Raw genomic sequence first — 18,989 nt, 5'->3', positions numbered from 1 at the left:
TTAACCAACTTGATTTTGCTAATCCAACCCCCGACAAGGATGGAAAGTTAGGGTTTGGTGAAGGCAGAGCGCCATCATTGAGGCCAGATCAAGAAGATGATGGGCTTGTTTGATTTTACTTAAAAAAAGCAACTTCCAATTTTTTTCTAGAAAAAAATAAAATTGATAAATAAGTATTGTTTGATTTTATTGGAAAAAAAAAGTCACTTTTCCCATCAAGGCAAAAATTGGAGAAGAAAAGAAGCAGCATCCGGATTTTTTTTTTCTAAAAAGTACAAGGCTGGGACACATACGCTCGAAATTATTCTAAAGTTTAATGAACTTTTTTTTTCTACTCTATCCTTGCTGACATCTCAAAATTACTCCATATAAGGCTTTTTTTTCTCTAGAGAAATCCAGAGCTTGGTGAATCTAGAATCTGAACACAGACCTCGACTGAATCTAGATCTGAGAGCAGGAGATCTCTCACCATCACCTCGCCCTTGCCGTCACCATTGCCATCGCCTTCACCTCGCCCTTGCCGTTGCCATCGCTTATAAGTTAGATCTCTTCTTCTGGCCTTCTTCGATGTAATTTTGTGGACTTCTTTTCAAAGTAGTTCTACGCAGGCTCTCTCTCTGTGAGATTAAAAAATTTACCTGAGCTCATATTATCATTAATTAGTTTAATTAGGGAAGGCCAATCCGTTCATGAGATTTTAATAAAAAAGTCCGTACCTTTTCAACTTTCTTCTTATGCTCATATGTACTTTTTACCTGTTCAATCAAATGCATACAAGAAACAAACGTAAAAAGTTGCATGATTAATTGATTAATGGTATGAAAGACTCTGTCCTGGATGACATTTAATTATAGTGAGACTTTTACCCATTCTTTCTTGTCTACTGGGAGAGCACTATTTTACTATATATGCACAAGTGACAAACCTGTATTATACTTAAGATTATTGTAGCATGGTCAATAGCATATTATCTGTTTGTCTATCCATTTATTCTCTGGTACTTTTTTTTTCTTTTATGCTTAGAGATGGCAAAATTAACCCGACCCGATGGGTATACACCCTACCCGAACCCGGTCAAATTCGAAAAATAGGGTTTGACTAGGTTTGGGTTCGGGTTTGGGTAAAATCCGAAAACTATAGTACGGGTATAGGTAGGGTATGGGTAGTGCTATTTTCTACCCAAACCCGACCCAAACCTATGGATATGGATAATATCCGAACTCATATCCGAATATATATATATATATATATATATATATATATATATATATATATATATATATATATATATATATACATATATACATATCCGAATATATATATACATATACATATACATATATACATATCCGAATATATATATACATATACATATACATATACATATATATATATAATATATATATATATACATATATACACACACACACATATACACACACACATATATATGATCTCTCTCTCTTTCTCTCTCTCTCTCTCTATATATATATATAATTATATATATGTATGTATGTATATGTATGCATGCATATATGTATGCATGTATGTATGTGTGTGTGTGTTAGAAGTGTGTATGTGCGTATGTATGTATGTATGTATATATAATTGGTAATTCTATTTTTGATTGATAATATGCATAAAATTATTTTACTTTTTTTTTTGTATAGAATGGATGGGTATGGGTTGGGTATGGGGTGGGTATGGATTGGATATGAGAAAATGGGTTACCCACGGGTATCTCCGAACCCGTTGGGTATGGAGATGGGTATCTCTTTTCTTACCCGATTGGGTATCGGGTAGGGTTTGGGTATAGGGTATTAAGTTCGGGTTTGGGGATGGGTAGTATACTACCCGACCCAAACCCTACCCATTGCCATCCCTATTTATGCCTGTTTCTTCTCTGCCACTTTTGTTTCCTTTCACTGTGGAAAACTGAAATCATGCACGCACACATACATTTGCTGCTGGTATGTTTCAGTAAGTTAGCTAATTGGGATCCAAATACAACAAAAATCTTTCTTGATCTTTGTATTGATGAAGCAGAGAAAGAAAATAGGCCTCATATTTATTTGAATGCTGATGGTTGGAATAATGTAGCCTCAAAGTTTAAGAAAATAACTGATAAAGAGTATACAAACAAATAATTTAGAAATCATTGAGATTCACTGAAAATCGACTGAAAAAATTATCAAAATTTGAAGAGACTACAATCTGAAGTTGGTTGGCATGAGGAGAATGGCACTATCACTGCATCAGATGAATGGTGGCATGACAAAATTGCGATAAGTTACTAATATGTTTAAGTTTTGCATTAATACTTGTACTTTTTTACACTATCTGATTGTTGATTTCTAACATATGTAGTTGAATAAAGATTTTGCAAAGTTTAGAAGATAGTCTTTGCAAAACTATGGGTTGATAGAGAAGCTATTCGGTGATATTGGAGAAGCTATTCGGTGATATTTCAGCTATTGAAGTATACACCTACACCCCTAATTCTGGCCACATTCATCAAAGTATGGAGCCTAATACTCTGGAAGAAGATGTGATTGAACTTGGCGAGGACTCCGTTAATGTTAAACTTAAAGATAAGGGTTCAAGTTCACATTCCTTGAAGAAGAAAAGAAAGAAATTTGTACAGCAGACTGAGTCAAGCATAATTAATAGCAATTTTCAGAGATTGGTGACTGCATTTGAGACTAGTTCGGGCACTTCACGCATTAAGAAGTCTAGAAATGAAATTGAAGAGGCTATCTCATATTTGAAAAAATTATCTGTACTTGACATTGAAGGGTCGATGGTGATATTTGGGGTGCGAAAGATGGTGTATGATCGGTGGAGGCAATGCTTTATGGCATTAAAAGATCCAAGCCTCTGATTGAGGTTCCTGCAAGCCGAATGGGAACAAAGGCCCAATGCTTGTTGAACAATTTGTTGTTTGTTTGTGAAAACTTCACTCTGCTTGTTAAACTTCATGGATTATTTGCTTGTTGGTAGACGTGAGTATCCTTTGAGATAAAATAAATATTTTTTTTTCTTTTTATTTTGGATGTGCTTTTTAATTTTTTTCTCAAATTTGATAGATCATGGAAGATGATGAGAATTATGTGGAGGATGATATTTATGAAGATGATGAGAATGATGTGGAGGATGACATTTATGAAGAGGATGATGAGATTAAGGACATGTATAAGGACATCCAAAATAATCATAAAAAATTGGTGCTAGGTGGAGCTTATGTTTGTGCTGTGAATTATTATAACTATCATGCACAAACTTATATGGAACTATGACCATGTAGAACATCCGCATTGAAAGGTTGGCCATAGATCTTGGAGCTTTTGAATGATCAATCAAAAATAGATAGATACTATGAAAGTTTTCGTATGAATGCCATGTTATTTAGAAGGTTGTGTCAATTGCTTGGTGATACCTATAGCTTATCTCATGATGATACTGTTAGAGTTGAAGAGCAAGTTGGGATGTTCCTATGCATTGTTGGTCAAAATTTTAGCAATAAAGCAATTCAAGAATGATTTTAACATTTTGGACAAACCATGAGCCAATATTTTCATATAGTATTAGATGCTCTTATTAGATTATCAATGGACAACATCGTGCAGACACCTGTGACAACAATTCATCCTTATGTGCTGAATAATCCTAAATATTATCCATATTTTCAGGTAATAAGATGTTCATTCTATTAAATTCGAGTATTGCAATATTTTTATCTAAATTTTTTTATTCTTTTGATGTATAGCATTGCATTAGTGCAATAGATGGGACACATATTGAGGTTGTTTTATCATTAGACAAGGGAAAGCTATTTTATGATCGCAAGGAAAGCACTACTCAAAATATTATGGTTGCTTGTGATTTCAATTTGTGTTTCACATATTGCATTGGTGGGTGGGAAGGATCTACACATGACACCCATATTTTTCTTGATACCATCCATGATGAGAGTAAGAATTTCAAACGCCCGAGTGGAGGTTAGTTTTTGCTTATGAATTAATTTCTATACAAAAATTATTATGATAACATACATGGCATATCTTCATTTTATATGATTGCAGAGTAATTTTATTTGGTGGATGCAGGTTATCCAAATATGAAAGAATTTTTTGCTCCATATAGGAACGTACGGTATCATTTGCAATCTTATGATGTTGAGAGATCAAGAAATTCAAAGGAACTATTTAATTACTATCATGCTTTGTTGAGAACGATAATAGAGCGAACATTTGGAGTATAGAAAAATTGATTTACTCTATTGAAGAAAATGCATCATGGGTATAACAGGGATACGCAAGTGAAATTGATGATAGCTACTGCAACTATTCACAACTTCATTCCCCAACAAAATATAAATGATCCATTTTTTGAAAATATCGCCACTCAAGATGATAATGAAGTTAAAAGAATGACTACAGTTGTTACAAGTCCTAGTGGTAGTAGTATCACTGAGAGAGATGGATGTCGTTCATGATAAAGTATGCGATGAAATATGGGCAAGGAGCGTTTTTATCACGTAATAATTATGTTCTTATTTTGGATGCATTACAAACAATATTTGGACCTTCATAAATACTATTTATTGGAACCTTGATAGACTATTTCATTTATCATTTTCGCCTTTACTATAGTTTCACATTAAAAAAAATTCTCCTTCTTTGATTCATGAGCACCAGCTCGAAGAAAAAAAAGTCAGGCTAATATTTTTGTAAATATCTGTTCATGTACCGAAGGATATTCTAGTCTATTTCATACTTTGAGAAAGTAAAAACAAACAATACTTTTTTGCTTTTTTACTTTTCAAGAAGTGAGAATCAAACACCCCTTTACTTAAAAAAAAAAAAAAATGTCTACTTCTTGTCAGAAAGAAGTTACTTCTTACTTTGAAGAAGTAGAATCAAAGAAGTCTGACATGCGACTGGATAATCCTCAATCCATTTTGAATGCACGAACAAGTACCACTATAAATCGAAATTTTGTTACTAGGGTTGTTCTTGAGTTGAGAAAGTTGCTAGCTTTGGTCCAAAATCCAGCATCGGCATGATCTCTAGCCTCTAGTTGTCATTGTTGGCATCAATCGATCGGAACCCATTTCGATAGCACCAACCATCATTGATGTGGCAGCCAAGGTCATAGACGCCATTGCCATGGGGTTGGAGGTTGCTCTACTGACCCCCGTCATCATCACCATTGGAGACCTAATAGGCTCGGGGGAAGTCATCCATCGGAGAGGGAGAAGGGCTGGGGGGTGGGGTGATGGTAGCCCTAGAGAGGGAGAAATGGGTTAGGACCCGGGCTCTTATTTCTTTATTTTTTTTTTTTAAGGGACAAAATGACAACTAATGAATAAGAACCTGATTGGGTTGAGCTAATCAGATTCATGCTTGGTTTTGGGTTTTTCAAAAAACTTGCAAATCTAAGTCCAACCTGAAGCTCAAAAAAATTTCTGATTGGGCTTGGGTAGAGGTGTAGCCTGGTCTAATTCAATCAATTTTCAGCCCTAATTGCATAGAGCCATTATTAATGATAGAAAATTTTAGACTCCGCTTGGGTAAGAAACCTTTTTATCGCTATAATTTATTAATTGCTATTGTGCAAGTTAAGCAATTGAATACATGAACGGAAAGAGATCCGAACTGGATTGCCATCCCCACTCTAGTTCAAACATTTCGTGCCATGGCCCACATTTTTATTCAACCAGGTGACGAGGAGATGAGTCATTAAGCCCAACAACGACAAGCAGTAAGTGCAACAGTCAAATTTAATAAGGTAAGAAAAAATTTGAGAGGTCTCTGATGACAATTCTTAGTAGAAATATGAGTAATATGACTTCCTCGCAAAAAAGAACACGAGAGGCTTGGTCAAAGGGTCACATTCAAAAAAACCGTATGGTCTTATGAAATTTATAGCATTGGAAGAGAGAGAGCCACCAAAAATAATAATTTTCATTAATAAAACCACCAAAAAAGGAATTCAATTTATAAATCAATAATGCTTCCAACCTACGATTATTATTTCTAAATTAAAAGAAGACAGATTTTTTTAAAAAAACTTCAATAAAAGAGCATTATTTTAGACTTTTCAACGGCCATATTGAGGTGATAAAAGCTCACATGTCTTTCCATCATGATTTATGGGATGCATCCGCATCATGATTGCTAGATAATGCAACCTAGTAATGTTAAAAGATTAAAATGCAGAATTTCTAAAAATTATAATGCTATCCTTATAATGCAATACTCGAAAAGTCATCCATTATCTCTACTATTCGTATTTTTTACCTTTTAAAGTAGTAACAATTTTTTGTTTTTGGTAAATTCGCAACCAAATCCTTGATATGTAAATTTATTTAGCAAAAAGTTAGAAACTTCCAACTGGAAGGCTTATAAATTACTCAAACTAAAATTTTTAACCCCAAAAAGAAAGCCAGAAAATGAAAGATTTCAGTAATTTTTAGACCTTCATTTCCAAATTCTTCATAAGACTTTGTGCTTGCTTTTCATGAAAAGGATTGACTTCCATTTTGGAAGTAAACGACATTAATCGGAAATGGTGCACCCGAATGGAACAAGATGGTGATGGCATGCTAGCCTCAACGACTGCTTTCATTTGTTGGTTTTTGTAAGGAAACAGAAAATTGAAGTTATTGCAACTTTGTAAGCTTGTTTGAAGCCAAGCACTCTTCTGTGAATATTTTGATCCCATAATTTTTTAGCTGGTGTTCTCCTACCGTTATTTGGACAAAGAACAGTGTCTTTAAGATCTCCTGAGAGGATACGGCAAAACTTACCTGATGGGTTATAACTATATGAATATATCATCCTTATAAAGATGGCAGGCCAACAGATTTGGATAAGCTGAAGTCTCATGCTAATGGAGTATTGGAGATATATGCATACTAGTATATTTCATGCTTTTTTGAAAAAAACAAAAAATAAAAAAAATAATCTAGAGGAAAGGTTTGAACCTTTAACTTGTGGTGAATGGTCAAAATTGTTAAGCTGTGTGCTTTGGACAACATGTGAGTCAAAACTAAAAATTAGAGGCATAAGAAAAAGAGCCACAAAAACAGAGACGTTTGGAGAAATTTTCTCATAACAGCAAAATAAATACTCCGAAGATGGGAAGAAAGAAATCCATGGGATGAAAAAATTTTTTATAATCGGACTGACTATAGAAAAAATTATGATCGGACCGTCATCATCTGTCATGTACATATATCGAGACATCCATAAAAAAAAATACGGTTATGTGATATTTATTTAAATTATTCAAATATCTCTAAAATTTATCCATTTCATTTTTATTAATATTTTAACATATGTTCGTAAGCGTGTACGGACATCCATCTTTCGATAGACATTTTCAAAATATGTCCGATCATAATTCTTTCCATGATCAATTTGACTATAAAAATTTTATCCGAGGATTGGTCAATTGAAAAATAATTAGCTCAATTATCTTTCTTAGTAAGTTATTAGCTTAACGGGACAATTTGGCAAGATTAGAATCAGTTGTTTATAAGAAGAAGTAATTTGTCATGATTTGAATCACTTATTTGTAAGAAGCAAATGGGACCGGTTTTGATATACAAATTGGAACTCGATTCAATTTAAAAAACTAAGCTGTTAAATTTTCGATTCAAACATCTACATTAATCTTTTTGTATTAAACGTTTTATCTTCTACTAATTATTTTATATATATAAGACTAAACCTCATGTATGATCCTTAATCCTCTCTTTTCGTGTCTGAATCGATCTTAAGTTCCTCTCGAGTCCAATCCACTATTCCGATCAAACTCCGTACCCTGTCTTATTTTTTAAAATGCATTGCGTGTTTAGTGTTCCAGACTAAGAGTCCACTCTTCCCAAAACTCAAGTAGCAAACTTGTCAATTTAACTTGCAGGATCGATGCATGACTACTTTTTTCAATGGTTTGCCTTTCAAGCTTTCTTTTTCCCTAGTCTTTTCGCCTTTTCTATCTCTCCTCCATCTTTGTCCCCACTATCCACAAAACCCTTGGAAATATGCTCTATTTTCTCGTCTTCTTCTTCTTCTTCTTTTTTCCAAGTTATATTTTGGATATACATGCATTCCTTCTGTTTGTTTCTTACGAATTCCCAACGGATATCTATGTGACTCTTTCTGGCTTCATATTACTCTACTTTTATCCAACTATGGATGCCTCCCACCCTACACTAGCATTTAAACGTCCGTTTGGTCCATGACTGCCGAATGGGACGAGCGTGACACAATTTCTGCTTGAAGTGCCAGGAGGACCCAAGCTGGATGAGGATGGCATATCAGGCGGCCGCATAAATTTTGCCCGGCTAGACATCAAATAATAAAAATTAAAAAACATTTATCTATTTATTTATCTTTCATAGGATCATCCATATTTATTAATTAATAAAAAAAATTCATTTAAAAATATTAATTATAATCCGTTGTCAGTCTTATGGCTATTATTTTATTATTTATTTTACTTGGAACTCCAGGCTGACAACATTATTTTATTTTCTAATAAGACTGGACCGGCGTTCCTATTGTTATGGCTTGGCCCTTGCTGACAGCATTATCCAATAAATTAATTTATTGACAGCTTTTTAATTGTCCTCATTTAAAAAATCGTTGGCAAATGGCCTTGTACTTACATTTATTTACGCTTATGCCCTTCGTCGCCGATAGAGGGCCAGCCTTGAAATAATAAATAACTGGCCCTCCATTATGCGAGTTCAGAGAATCACAGGGATCGTTCGCTCCCAGAAGAACGGTACTAACAGGAGTGTGGAGATCTCGGCAATTAAGGCCATGGCGGCGGTGCGAAGGCTTGCCTCCTCTCTTCTCTCGCGCTCTCTCTCCGCTTCTTCCCCTCGCTCTCTCACCTCTCCGTTTCGCGGAGGTGATCCCCTGTTCTACTGCGATCCTTTTCGATTCGTGTTATTTCCGTCTTTTTTTTTTTCGCGTTTTTCTTGTTTAGAAGTGGCTTTTTAGATGTTTTCTTTGATCATCTGCAGCCAAAATTTGTTCTTGGAGCGATCTCTACTTGCAACTGCCGTCTTTGGTCATTTTTCCCCCGATTTCTGGAAGGAAAAAAACTCATTCTTGACGACTTATTTTTGTCTTTTTTCTGGATTTTTTGTTGATTCGTGATTTTTGATCAATTAATTACTCCAGTTGCAAAAAAGGGTCGGTTTTTTTATGTTCATCTGTGATTTTGGGACCCCTTTTTGGATCGAAATGTTCCTCTGTTTCGGACTTTAGCAAAGTTTACTTCTTTGTTTTCGCTTCCAGGGATTCTGGAAATCTTCAAAAGTTATAATTGTCCCTCCAATTTTGTAGTTTCTTTGGGTATGTAGCTTGGTGCGAACCGATGCAGATCGGATAGCAAATCTTTTGCTTCTTATGGCCAGTCAAATCCCCTGCGTCCTGTCTGGCTCTATTTGAGTGACTGTAATCAGCAACTGAAACATCGACATGATTCGACGTTCACATTTTTTGTTAGAGCCAAACCATTTCCCTTCATAGATGGTTATTGGCATTCCAGCATCCGATCTTGGAGGAAATCAACTTAAAATGAGGAATAAATTATCCTCTTTGTTTCTTTATGGACTCATTCTGCTTGAGAAAAGTTTTTTTTGTTTTTTTCGGCTATCGTTTTTCGTCTCGTTAGTTTGCGAAGTAACAGAAATATATCAGACATAAACTCAGAAGAATATATTTTTTTTAAAAGATTATGTACAGATTTTTCTCTGCCAGTAGATGCAAATCGGAAGGCAAGCTCTGCTGGTTGTTGTATCCAATTATCCACTGCATCAGATTTGGCTCTGTTTTTTAATGACCTCGATTGGACTTTGAAACATCTGGATGATTTGTACCTCATTGTTCCTTACTATGAATAAACCATCTCATTTTCGTCGATGGTAAAGGCCAGCAGGCTTAATCTCATCTTCCTCCTCTTCTTCTTCTTCTTAAAAAAAAAAAAAAAAAGGTAAAAAAGAAGACTGGTGTTCAATTATGGAAGACAGTGGGACAAATTGTTGTTTCTTTTGCTTGTATTAATTGCATATGGGATGAATAGACGCTTTAAAAAAGAAAGAATAGAAAGGGAAAAAAAATTTCTAATCAGCATTTATTTTATTTTATCCTATATGTGCTTTACATTCTAACAACTCGCTAAAATTTCTTTATTCTTTTAGTCTATGACTTTCTCTGCTTTAAAATTTTCTGTTTTATTTCAGTATGCATCATAATCAAGTGATTGTAATGGAATACTTTTCTGTGTCTTGACTGAATCTGGTTGCATTTTATGATACTCAACTTCAGATGGAACACGTGCCTCTGCATCGGGGGTTCTTCAAAGGTTTAGCACCGCAGTTGCAGTTGAAGAACCAATCACGCCACCAGTTCAAGTACACCACACACAGCTTCTGATCAATGGGCAATTTGTAGATGCGGCATCAGGTTCACTGCTTTGTTATCATAAAAGCTTCTTGTTTTTTGTAAACTAAATGAAGTATTTTCTGGTCATTGGAATATCAAATCTGCTATGATCACTTTGTTCCTTGGCGCCTTGTATAGTGAACTAACATTTGGAAATTCCACTGCTCCCAGGTAAGACATTTCCAACATTAGATCCTAGGACTGGGGAAATGATTGCCCATGTTGCTGAAGGAGATGTGGAAGATGTCAACCGTGCTGTTGCTGCTGCTCGCAAGGCATTTGATGAAGGACCATGGCCGAAGATGACAGGCTATGTAATGCTCTGAAACTTCTGTTTCTGTATAGGTTTTCAAGGCCTAACCAATCTCATATAATTTCGTCCAAGTTTCATTCAATAGTTCAGTCAAATTGACATGTTCTCTTGAAATTCTTTGGTTCAGGAAAGGTCACGCATACTTTTGCGGTTCGCAGATTTGGTCGAGAAACATAATGATGAGATTGCAGCACTTGAGACTTGGGATAATGGGAAACCTTATGAACAGGCTGCCAATGTAGAAGTTCCAATGTTGGTCCGTCTAATGCGATATTATGCTGGTAAAGTATAAAAGCTGATAGTGACAATAGGATAATATTTTATTTTGTCTCACCTAATCAGTTGACTGAATCATGCATCTGCCGATTTTCTTTGATATCCTGCAGGTTGGGCAGATAAGATACATGGACTTGTTGTGCCAGCTGATGGTCCACATCATGTGCAAGTCCTGCATGAGCCAATTGGTGTTGCGGGACAGATTATCCCATGGAACTTTCCACTTCTTATGTTTGCTTGGAAGGTTGGCCCGGCATTAGCATGTGGGAACACCATAGTATTGAAGTCTGCAGAGCAAACTCCTCTGTCTGCTCTTTACGTGTCCAAACTGTTGCATGAGGTTGGTGCAGTAATTGCATCTCACTTTCTTTGAATAGATAGAAGTGGATATTTCCACATCATCTTTTTGATATTTAACTTTTCTTCTTCAAGATCTGCTAATAAGGCTAGAGTGAGTGGGTCCCTTTCTCCTTGAGGCCATAAATCCAGCCTTAACTAATTGACATAGATATGAGACTGTTTAGCTATAACTCAAGAGTCTTGATGTCTGAATATGGCATATAGGTCTGTAATTAAAAAATCTGTGAGATGGATGCATCTTTTTAATGGATCCCATCTTACTAAGCAAATGGTACATCTTGTCTTTATATTGGCAAAATATTCAAATGAAGGACATCCTTGGTAATTCTTAGAAGAGAGGGGGTAACAAATGCCATAATAAGAACATGTATGAGGAATCCAATGCTAGTCCTCTTTATATAGTTATAGTGTGTACGGTTAGTTATGGACTTCATTATGTTGAATTAATGGTATGCTGCAAATGCTTGCCATGTTATACAGAAAATGAATTTAATCCTTCCAAGCTCAAACAATGCTTTTCACATGATGTGGCTGAATTTAGCATAGAATAATTCCAACTTCTGATGTATGTTGGCTGCAACTTGTGTGGATGATATGTTGGTTCCACTTGATAGCTGTCCAGTATAGCCATCTGATTCCCTTTTGAATTTATTATGCCTTCTCCTTTTCCTTTTCTCACATCTTTATCAAAATTCCAGTTGAATAAGTTTGCTTTTTCTGTTGACATGCAATGTACTTGTTTTGTTTGATATTTGGTAAAGAAGGAAAAAAAAATGAAAGAGGAACTTGGTCGATAAAATCTTCTCAGATTTTTCACTTCCCTTGGATTTTAAATGATTTTGTTGATAAATGTTTTAGGCGGGGCTTCCTGAGGGTGTTTTGAATGTAATCTCTGGATTTGGCCCAACTGCTGGTGCAGCTCTTGCCAGTCACATGGAGGTTGACAAGGTATTTCACAAGCTTATTCTTTTACCAATATATAGAATTTGTTAGTAATGTGAGATTATAATAAAGTATTTATTTATAATGGGAATTTGCCAGTAATATGAAATTTTAATAAAGCATTTATTTCTAATGAAACTTTTCATCATTAGTATGGCGTGTGGTGCTAATTTCCACATTATGATTGGCGTGAGATGTATAGCCTCTTATATCAGGCTCTACTGCTTCATAGCTATTAACATGTTTTCTTGCACTTTAATTATCATGCCACTCCATGCATTCCATTTAAATCAAATAGTCTGCATACTGTTAACATATCTCGGATGATCAGGACATCAGAAGCGACATATTAATGGAAACCTACTAAATTTTGGAATCTAGCCAAACTAAATGATTTTGCATAATAAGACTTGCATGCTTCTATGTTCTTAGAATTTAAATTCTATCTTTATCCATGATAAGCCTTGTGGTATCAACTTATGGGTTAGATCTAAAATTGAAAGTTGGAAATTGGAAAAATACTACAGGCATCAACTTCCTAAATACAGTTTGTTGTTTATGCATTGTTCAAGAGTATGGTATTGCAAACAATGGGCTCTTTGCCTATCTCTATAGTGACTTTGAGGGCTTCATACAGGTTTCGGGTGTTTCCATCAAAAATGCATGAAGATAGTCTTTTTATATATTTTTTTAGGGGAAATTCAAAGACAACCATTTTGAATCACTTCTAGCAGGAAATTATCCAAAAGGAAATCAAGTTACCTCAGATGCTCATATGAACCTGTTAGCTCCTTTTAGAAATAAAATAAGGACTATCTAAATTTTCAAGTGTAGCTAGGAGTTTTTAAGAGGGACTTGAGAAATAAATGATGCAGTAGCACTTGTGGCTACCTATAGAATTTCCCTAATTTTTCTTTTTTTTTTTTTGAAAATTGATCATAAATAGCTCAAAAAGAAGAAAGAACAAAAGAAGAAAGGCATGATTCTTGGTACCTGGAGGTTGATGGGTTGAAATGCTTATCATCAAATTTTCATTTCCGTTGCAGTGGATAACATGCAGTAGTCATGTAGTGAATGCATCGCTTTGATGATTATGGAGGGAATACTACCAATACATGATAAGATAGTTATATTGCAGTTAATGTGAAAAACTCGGTCCTTTTCTAACCCCTCTTATATCTTCTAATTTCACTTTTTTTTTCTTATTTTCAGCTTGCTTTTACTGGATCAACTAATACTGGCAAGATCGTACTTGAATTGGCTGCAAGAAGTAACCTTAAGCCAGTGACATTAGAGCTTGGTGGCAAGTCCCCTATGATCATAATGGATGATGCCGATGTGGACCACGCAGTGGAACTTGCACATTTTGCTTTGTTCTTTAATCAGGTTTGCTCAATAAATTGCATTTAATGTTTACATCTAAAAGCATTGAAACATTCTTGGAAAATGATGTTATGATGACAATTTTGATGATACAGGGACAGTGCTGCTGTGCTGGGTCTCGTACATACGTGCATGAAAAGGTGTATGATGAGTTTGTGGAGAAAGCAAAAGCACGTGCTCTGAAGCGTGTTGTTGGTGACCCTTTCAGAAAGGGTGTTGAACAAGGTCCTCAGGTATGTTTAAATCTTTCTCTTCTTCTTTCATGTCTGGATTATCGTTGTTTCCTTGTGAGCTGGATGTCATGGGTTCGAAACACAGACATGAGGGTAAGGCTGCAGATATTTGACCCTTCCCAAATCCTGCAACAGTAGGAGCCTTGTGCACTTGGACGCCCTTGCATATGTAAACATCTAAGGAATTTTCTTCTCTTTCTATTGGCTATCACTCATATTTTTGGAGGAGCTTATAGTCATCATTTTCAACAAAGCTTTTATGATCAAAAGAACACTAAATAAGAATTAGCATCATTCTGGAGTTGAAATAGACTGAATCAAAAACATGTTCTGTTTCATTTGATCAAAGTCTGCAGAAAGGACAATAATTTATTTGGAAAAGCTTTGTCTACCTTATTAAATAAAATTATTAATAAAATGTTATTTTTAACCTGAAGAAAACCATAGTGACAGAAGTGGAGAAATTACATGTAGAATGCTTGCAGAAAGCTAGTAGACATCTTCCTTGACATTTTCAGAAAACCAGGCTCACTCCTTGCCATTGATCAGCTTAACTGCTTCAAAGAAAATAATGCACCTGTACGGCAGTCTATTCTTCAGAAAGCTGATAGTGATATTATATTGTGGTTTTGAAACATTACAGATAGATGAGGAGCAGTTCAACAAGATCATGCGCTACATTAGATCCGGCGTTGACAGTGGGGCCACTCTTCAAGCAGGAGGTGACAGATTAGGCAGCAAGGGTTACTTCATTCAGCCTACCATCTTTTCAGATGTGAAGGTATGGTTCACTTTTATCACTAAAATTTCCAGGACAGCGTACATTCATGCTTGACCTAAACCCATTGCACAATGCTTTTTAGGATGGAATGCCAATAGCACAAGAGGAGATCTTTGGGCCAGTTCAATCAATCTTAAAATTCAAGTGAGTAACATTTCTCCAAGTTTGTCTTTCAATTTGTGATTTCAGACATTGGTTTTTTCGGACGACTGTTTGCTTCAATTATAAACACTGCATGTTTAGGGGAGGGGTGTATAAGTTGAACCTATTGTTCTACATTTCCCTTTCCTTTCATAATAAGAAACTTATTTTTCTTTTCCTCCATACTCTATAGAAGGTCCATAAGCTTTAAGGCAAGGCTAAGAACATCTCACGGAGTACTTGCTGAGAACATACCAATAATCACTTCTAGATGCTAGTCACGAAGAAATGAGTTTTAAGCAGCTATGGAGTAGACCTGCTGCTTGATTTCCCTTTTGTGGGTAATGATCATATTTCATCTTGATGGCAGTGATCTTAATGAGGTCATACAGAGGGCAAACACCACTCGTTACGGGCTGGCAGCTGGAGTTTTCACCAACAACTTGGACACTGCCAACACCTTGACGCGTGCCCTGAGAGCTGGAACAGTATGGATCAATTGCTTTGATGTCTTCGATGCTGCGATTCCTTTTGGTGGCTACAAGATGAGTGGGCACGGAAGAGAAAAGGGCATCGATAGTCTCAAAAACTACTTACAGGTCAAGGCAGTTGTGACTCCATTGAAGAACCCTGCATGGTTGTAAATCTGTTGTAAATCTCCTAACGTTGTGGTCTTGCTATTTATTTTCTGAGACACCAGGGAGATGATGCATGGCCTCTAATAAGCCTGACTGCTATCTGAATATATCTGGTTTTGTACTTTCGTCTTAAAAATCTCAAACTTGTTTCTGATATGAGGTGCCATGTCTGTCTAATAATGATATAGAACTTCTCATTTGTCCCATGATTGGTGAGGAGAGCTTAATTATTGTCTTATGGTTTATATGCGAACATTTATGATTGACGATCTATCCTGCCGGATATTTGCTAAACCACCACTTTCATGGTTGCAAACAAACAGGGACCGCAGGTACTTCTGTCTAGCGCTACAAATAGGTCTGGGTTGGACTGAGGCATGCTTGAGCCAATTCGAACTTTTTTTCAAGTTTGGATCTTGATTTTGGATCTGGACTCAACTCATCCGCTGATTGCGCTCGCTCAAGTTGAGTCTATAGAAAAGATTGTAAACCAAGTAGGTCATCCGAGTTGGATAGAGGTGAAGCATGACTTGGATCCAAACCGCAGTATTTGAATTTGGGTCAAGACCAAGTAGGGTTGGGTCAGCAATTTGCTTTTGTAGCTCCAAGTATGATAATTGATGGTTAAATATAACCCATTAAAATTTTCAAATAAAACTCAAAAGAATAACTTGAATATAAATCTTTATTCATTTTTAAATCTGAACCAAGAAAATGGTCATTTTTAAGATACAAGTTTGCAAATTATAATTTCAATAATAAATGTTGATATAGTTGAAAATATTATGAATAACAATCTACCAAATCAAACAACGAATGCTTAAATATGATTAAGTAAAAGTAGATGAAAGGAGAGAGGCTTTTCAAGATGATGAGAGAAGGCTTGGTTTGAACAAGCATTTATTTGGCAAATTAGAAAAGGCATTTATAGTATAGGAGAAGGGATTTTATACGATTCAGATTTACAATTTGATTCCAGTCTGATCATTCAGGCCTATCTTTTATTGATCTAAATTAACTCCGATGATATACAAAACAGGTTGGGTAAGATCAATATAGATACAAATCTAAGACTCAAAATGGTTTCAGATAGCATTTAATTTTTGACCTAGCCAACTATTCAAACTTGGATAGGGTCAAGTCTAATCAGGTCGGATTATAGATTAGCTTGACCAATTTGCAGCCCTATTTTTGTCTAATGGAATCGTGCCTATGACATTATGCAATAGCTAACTAATAAACAACCCTTACAAACAACATTGCAAAAATCTAAGTTTACAACTCCTAAACTTCTACCTACAATGGATCAACCACCTAGCACGTTATCCTTCATTCTTAGATGGTTTTTGTATGATAGGCTAGTCGATGAGGGTTGCTAATGAGAGTACATCTTGGCTTTTTTTATTGAGTGGAATCTTACAGCTAGCAGCTAGTTGTGAACTTGCTGTTCGAGTTTTTGGAAGAAAACTTAAAATTTTTTTTCCATCCAAAATCTTCTATTGGTCTTGATTTGCTTTAGTCTTACAATAGAAAGGGACAATTTATTTTAGATGTTTATAATCCATCTTTCCTTCCCCTCCTTTGCTTGGGAACTTTGGGGGATATGAATTTTCTATTTCACATGTGCGCGCCGGCTCAACTCGCACGTGTGAATCGTAGCAAGACATTTAATATTATATTTTATATTATCTTTTATTACTTTATTTTGTTTCTTAACGATCGATCACGCGGGATCTCTTCACGGTCAAACGGTCCAATTGGAGAAAATTATTAGCATCATTGTGTCCTCTCTCCCTTCTTCTCACCATTTCCAGTATTATCTGGGACCAATTCGCCTTCTATCCTCGGTTCATCTCTTTGATGGACTGCTTCTCCTTTCTGTCAAAACCGAGAACAATCCCCTTAATATGAATAACTCATGTTTTTAAACTTTGCTCTTTGTTTCTGAACTCACATATCTCCCTTGGTCTAATCGTTGTACATTCTTTTCTTTAATAAATGCTGGTGGCTGATAATAGGACCAATATATTCCATAATAAAAGCGTTTGATATCATCTAAATTGCTTCGTTGTATGAGATTTTTGCTACTCGTCATCCACGTTTGTAGTGCTTATCATTATCATATATGAAGAAATTTACATGCATTGAATATTTGTCAGAGCAGTTCAATATCTTTCTCATAATAATATAAAAAAGATCATTATCCAGTTATCATCCGGCAGTTCAGTATTTTAGGAGGAGGGATGGGCTCGGCCCACCTAACATGGACATTTTTTTAAAACAAATATATAAGTCGCTGTTCTGGGACCTAAACCATACCATTGTGCTTGTTATCCCAAATTTTTTATCATAATACCAAGCAGTGACACCTTCTTTCTGATAATGACATATACCTAAATGATAATCAACAAGAAGTCTCATCAAAAAAAAAAAAAAAAAAAAAAGGATAATCACCAAGAAGAATGCCAGGACAAGTGTAGTGCTTTGACAACCCATAACTGATCTTCGTCTTAGTTGGAAGTGGGGCAGTGAAATTACCATATCGATTTTGTTATTGCTAAAACAATAAATTATGAGTCCTTACCACAATATTTTAAATTGCGATGAAGGGAATATTGGTTAGTATATAATATTTAAAATTGCAATGAAGCCTACTTATCCACATGAACAATGTTATACATTTTTGTCTCCAAGAATAATCTTAACGAATCAGGTTTATACACCCCATTTTTCTCAACATTCATTTCCATCCAAAACCCTTTTTGAATCGTAAATTAGGCGTCATCCCTCCGTTGCAGATTCCATCGAGTTGTGGGGTCCCTTCTCATGTGGGATTTTTTTATTATTATTATTTTTTTATTTTTTATTTTCAAAAATGTCTCCTTTTTCAACTTATTTTTCAAATCACCATCTACGTTGAAATTGCCGGTTGAATTGACGATTTAACAGACACCTTGACGCTGACGTATTCTTCATTTTTTTTTTAATTTTTTGACAAATGTAGGTGCACTGGGGTGGGGGCGGTGGAGGCAGGGGAGGGGTGGTGCGGGGTGGGATGGGTGCACAGAGGAGAAGGAAGAAACTTCAAAAAAAAATAAACATAAAAATAAATAATAATAATAATAATAATAATAATATATTAATTTTAAAAAATTATTATAATTGATTGTTGAGATTATTATTATTATTTAGAAATTAATATTTTATAATTATTTTTTCAAATTATTTTTTATAATGATATTTTATTATTATTTTAAAATAATAATAAAATATAAAATAAATAAACAAGTAAATAAAAATAGATAAATAAATAAATAAAATATTTAAAAATATTTAAAAATAATTTTTTGTAATGAAAAAAAGATATTCAAAATAATGACAAAATATTATTTTTAAAAATAATTTTGAAAAATATGTGGATCGGCATGGAGGAGCGGCGGTTGAGCGGAGGAGTCG

General features: G+C 35.1%; 1 protein-coding gene across 1 annotated transcript; it reads left to right on the top strand.

The window, feature by feature from the left end:
- Positions 1-8,722: 8,722 nt before the first annotated feature.
- LOC105039648 (aldehyde dehydrogenase family 2 member B7, mitochondrial) lies at positions 8,723-15,689 on the top strand. Its single transcript, XM_010915864.4, has 11 exons — positions 8,723-8,925; positions 10,350-10,487; positions 10,638-10,780; positions 10,907-11,060; positions 11,166-11,395; positions 12,274-12,363; positions 13,570-13,743; positions 13,836-13,973; positions 14,617-14,754; positions 14,837-14,898; positions 15,266-15,689. Exons 1-11 carry the CDS (start codon positions 8,751-8,753, stop codon positions 15,537-15,539), a joined length of 1,716 nt encoding a protein of 571 aa, XP_010914166.1. The 5' UTR covers positions 8,723-8,750; the 3' UTR covers positions 15,540-15,689.
- Positions 15,690-18,989: the final 3,300 nt, after the last annotated feature.

This window comes from Elaeis guineensis, chromosome 1, assembly GCF_000442705.2.
Source record: "Elaeis guineensis isolate ETL-2024a chromosome 1, EG11, whole genome shotgun sequence".
Taxonomy (NCBI): Eukaryota; Viridiplantae; Streptophyta; class Magnoliopsida; order Arecales; family Arecaceae; genus Elaeis; species Elaeis guineensis.
The sequence above is the reverse complement of the archived record's forward strand: the minus strand, read 5'-3'. Positions and strand labels throughout refer to the sequence as shown.

Bases quoted from the DNA above. Each gene is read 5' to 3' on its own strand.
- LOC105039648 (XM_010915864.4), top strand. From the start codon at position 8,751: ATGCGAGTTCAGAGAATCACAGGGATCGTTCGCTCCCAGAAGAACGGT. The intron at 13,744-13,835 runs GTTTGCTCAATA...TTGATGATACAG, and splicing joins TTGCTTTGTTCTTTAATCAG to GGACAGTGCTGCTGTGCTGG. The intron at 14,899-15,265 runs GTGAGTAACATT...TCTTGATGGCAG, and splicing joins CAATCAATCTTAAAATTCAA to TGATCTTAATGAGGTCATAC.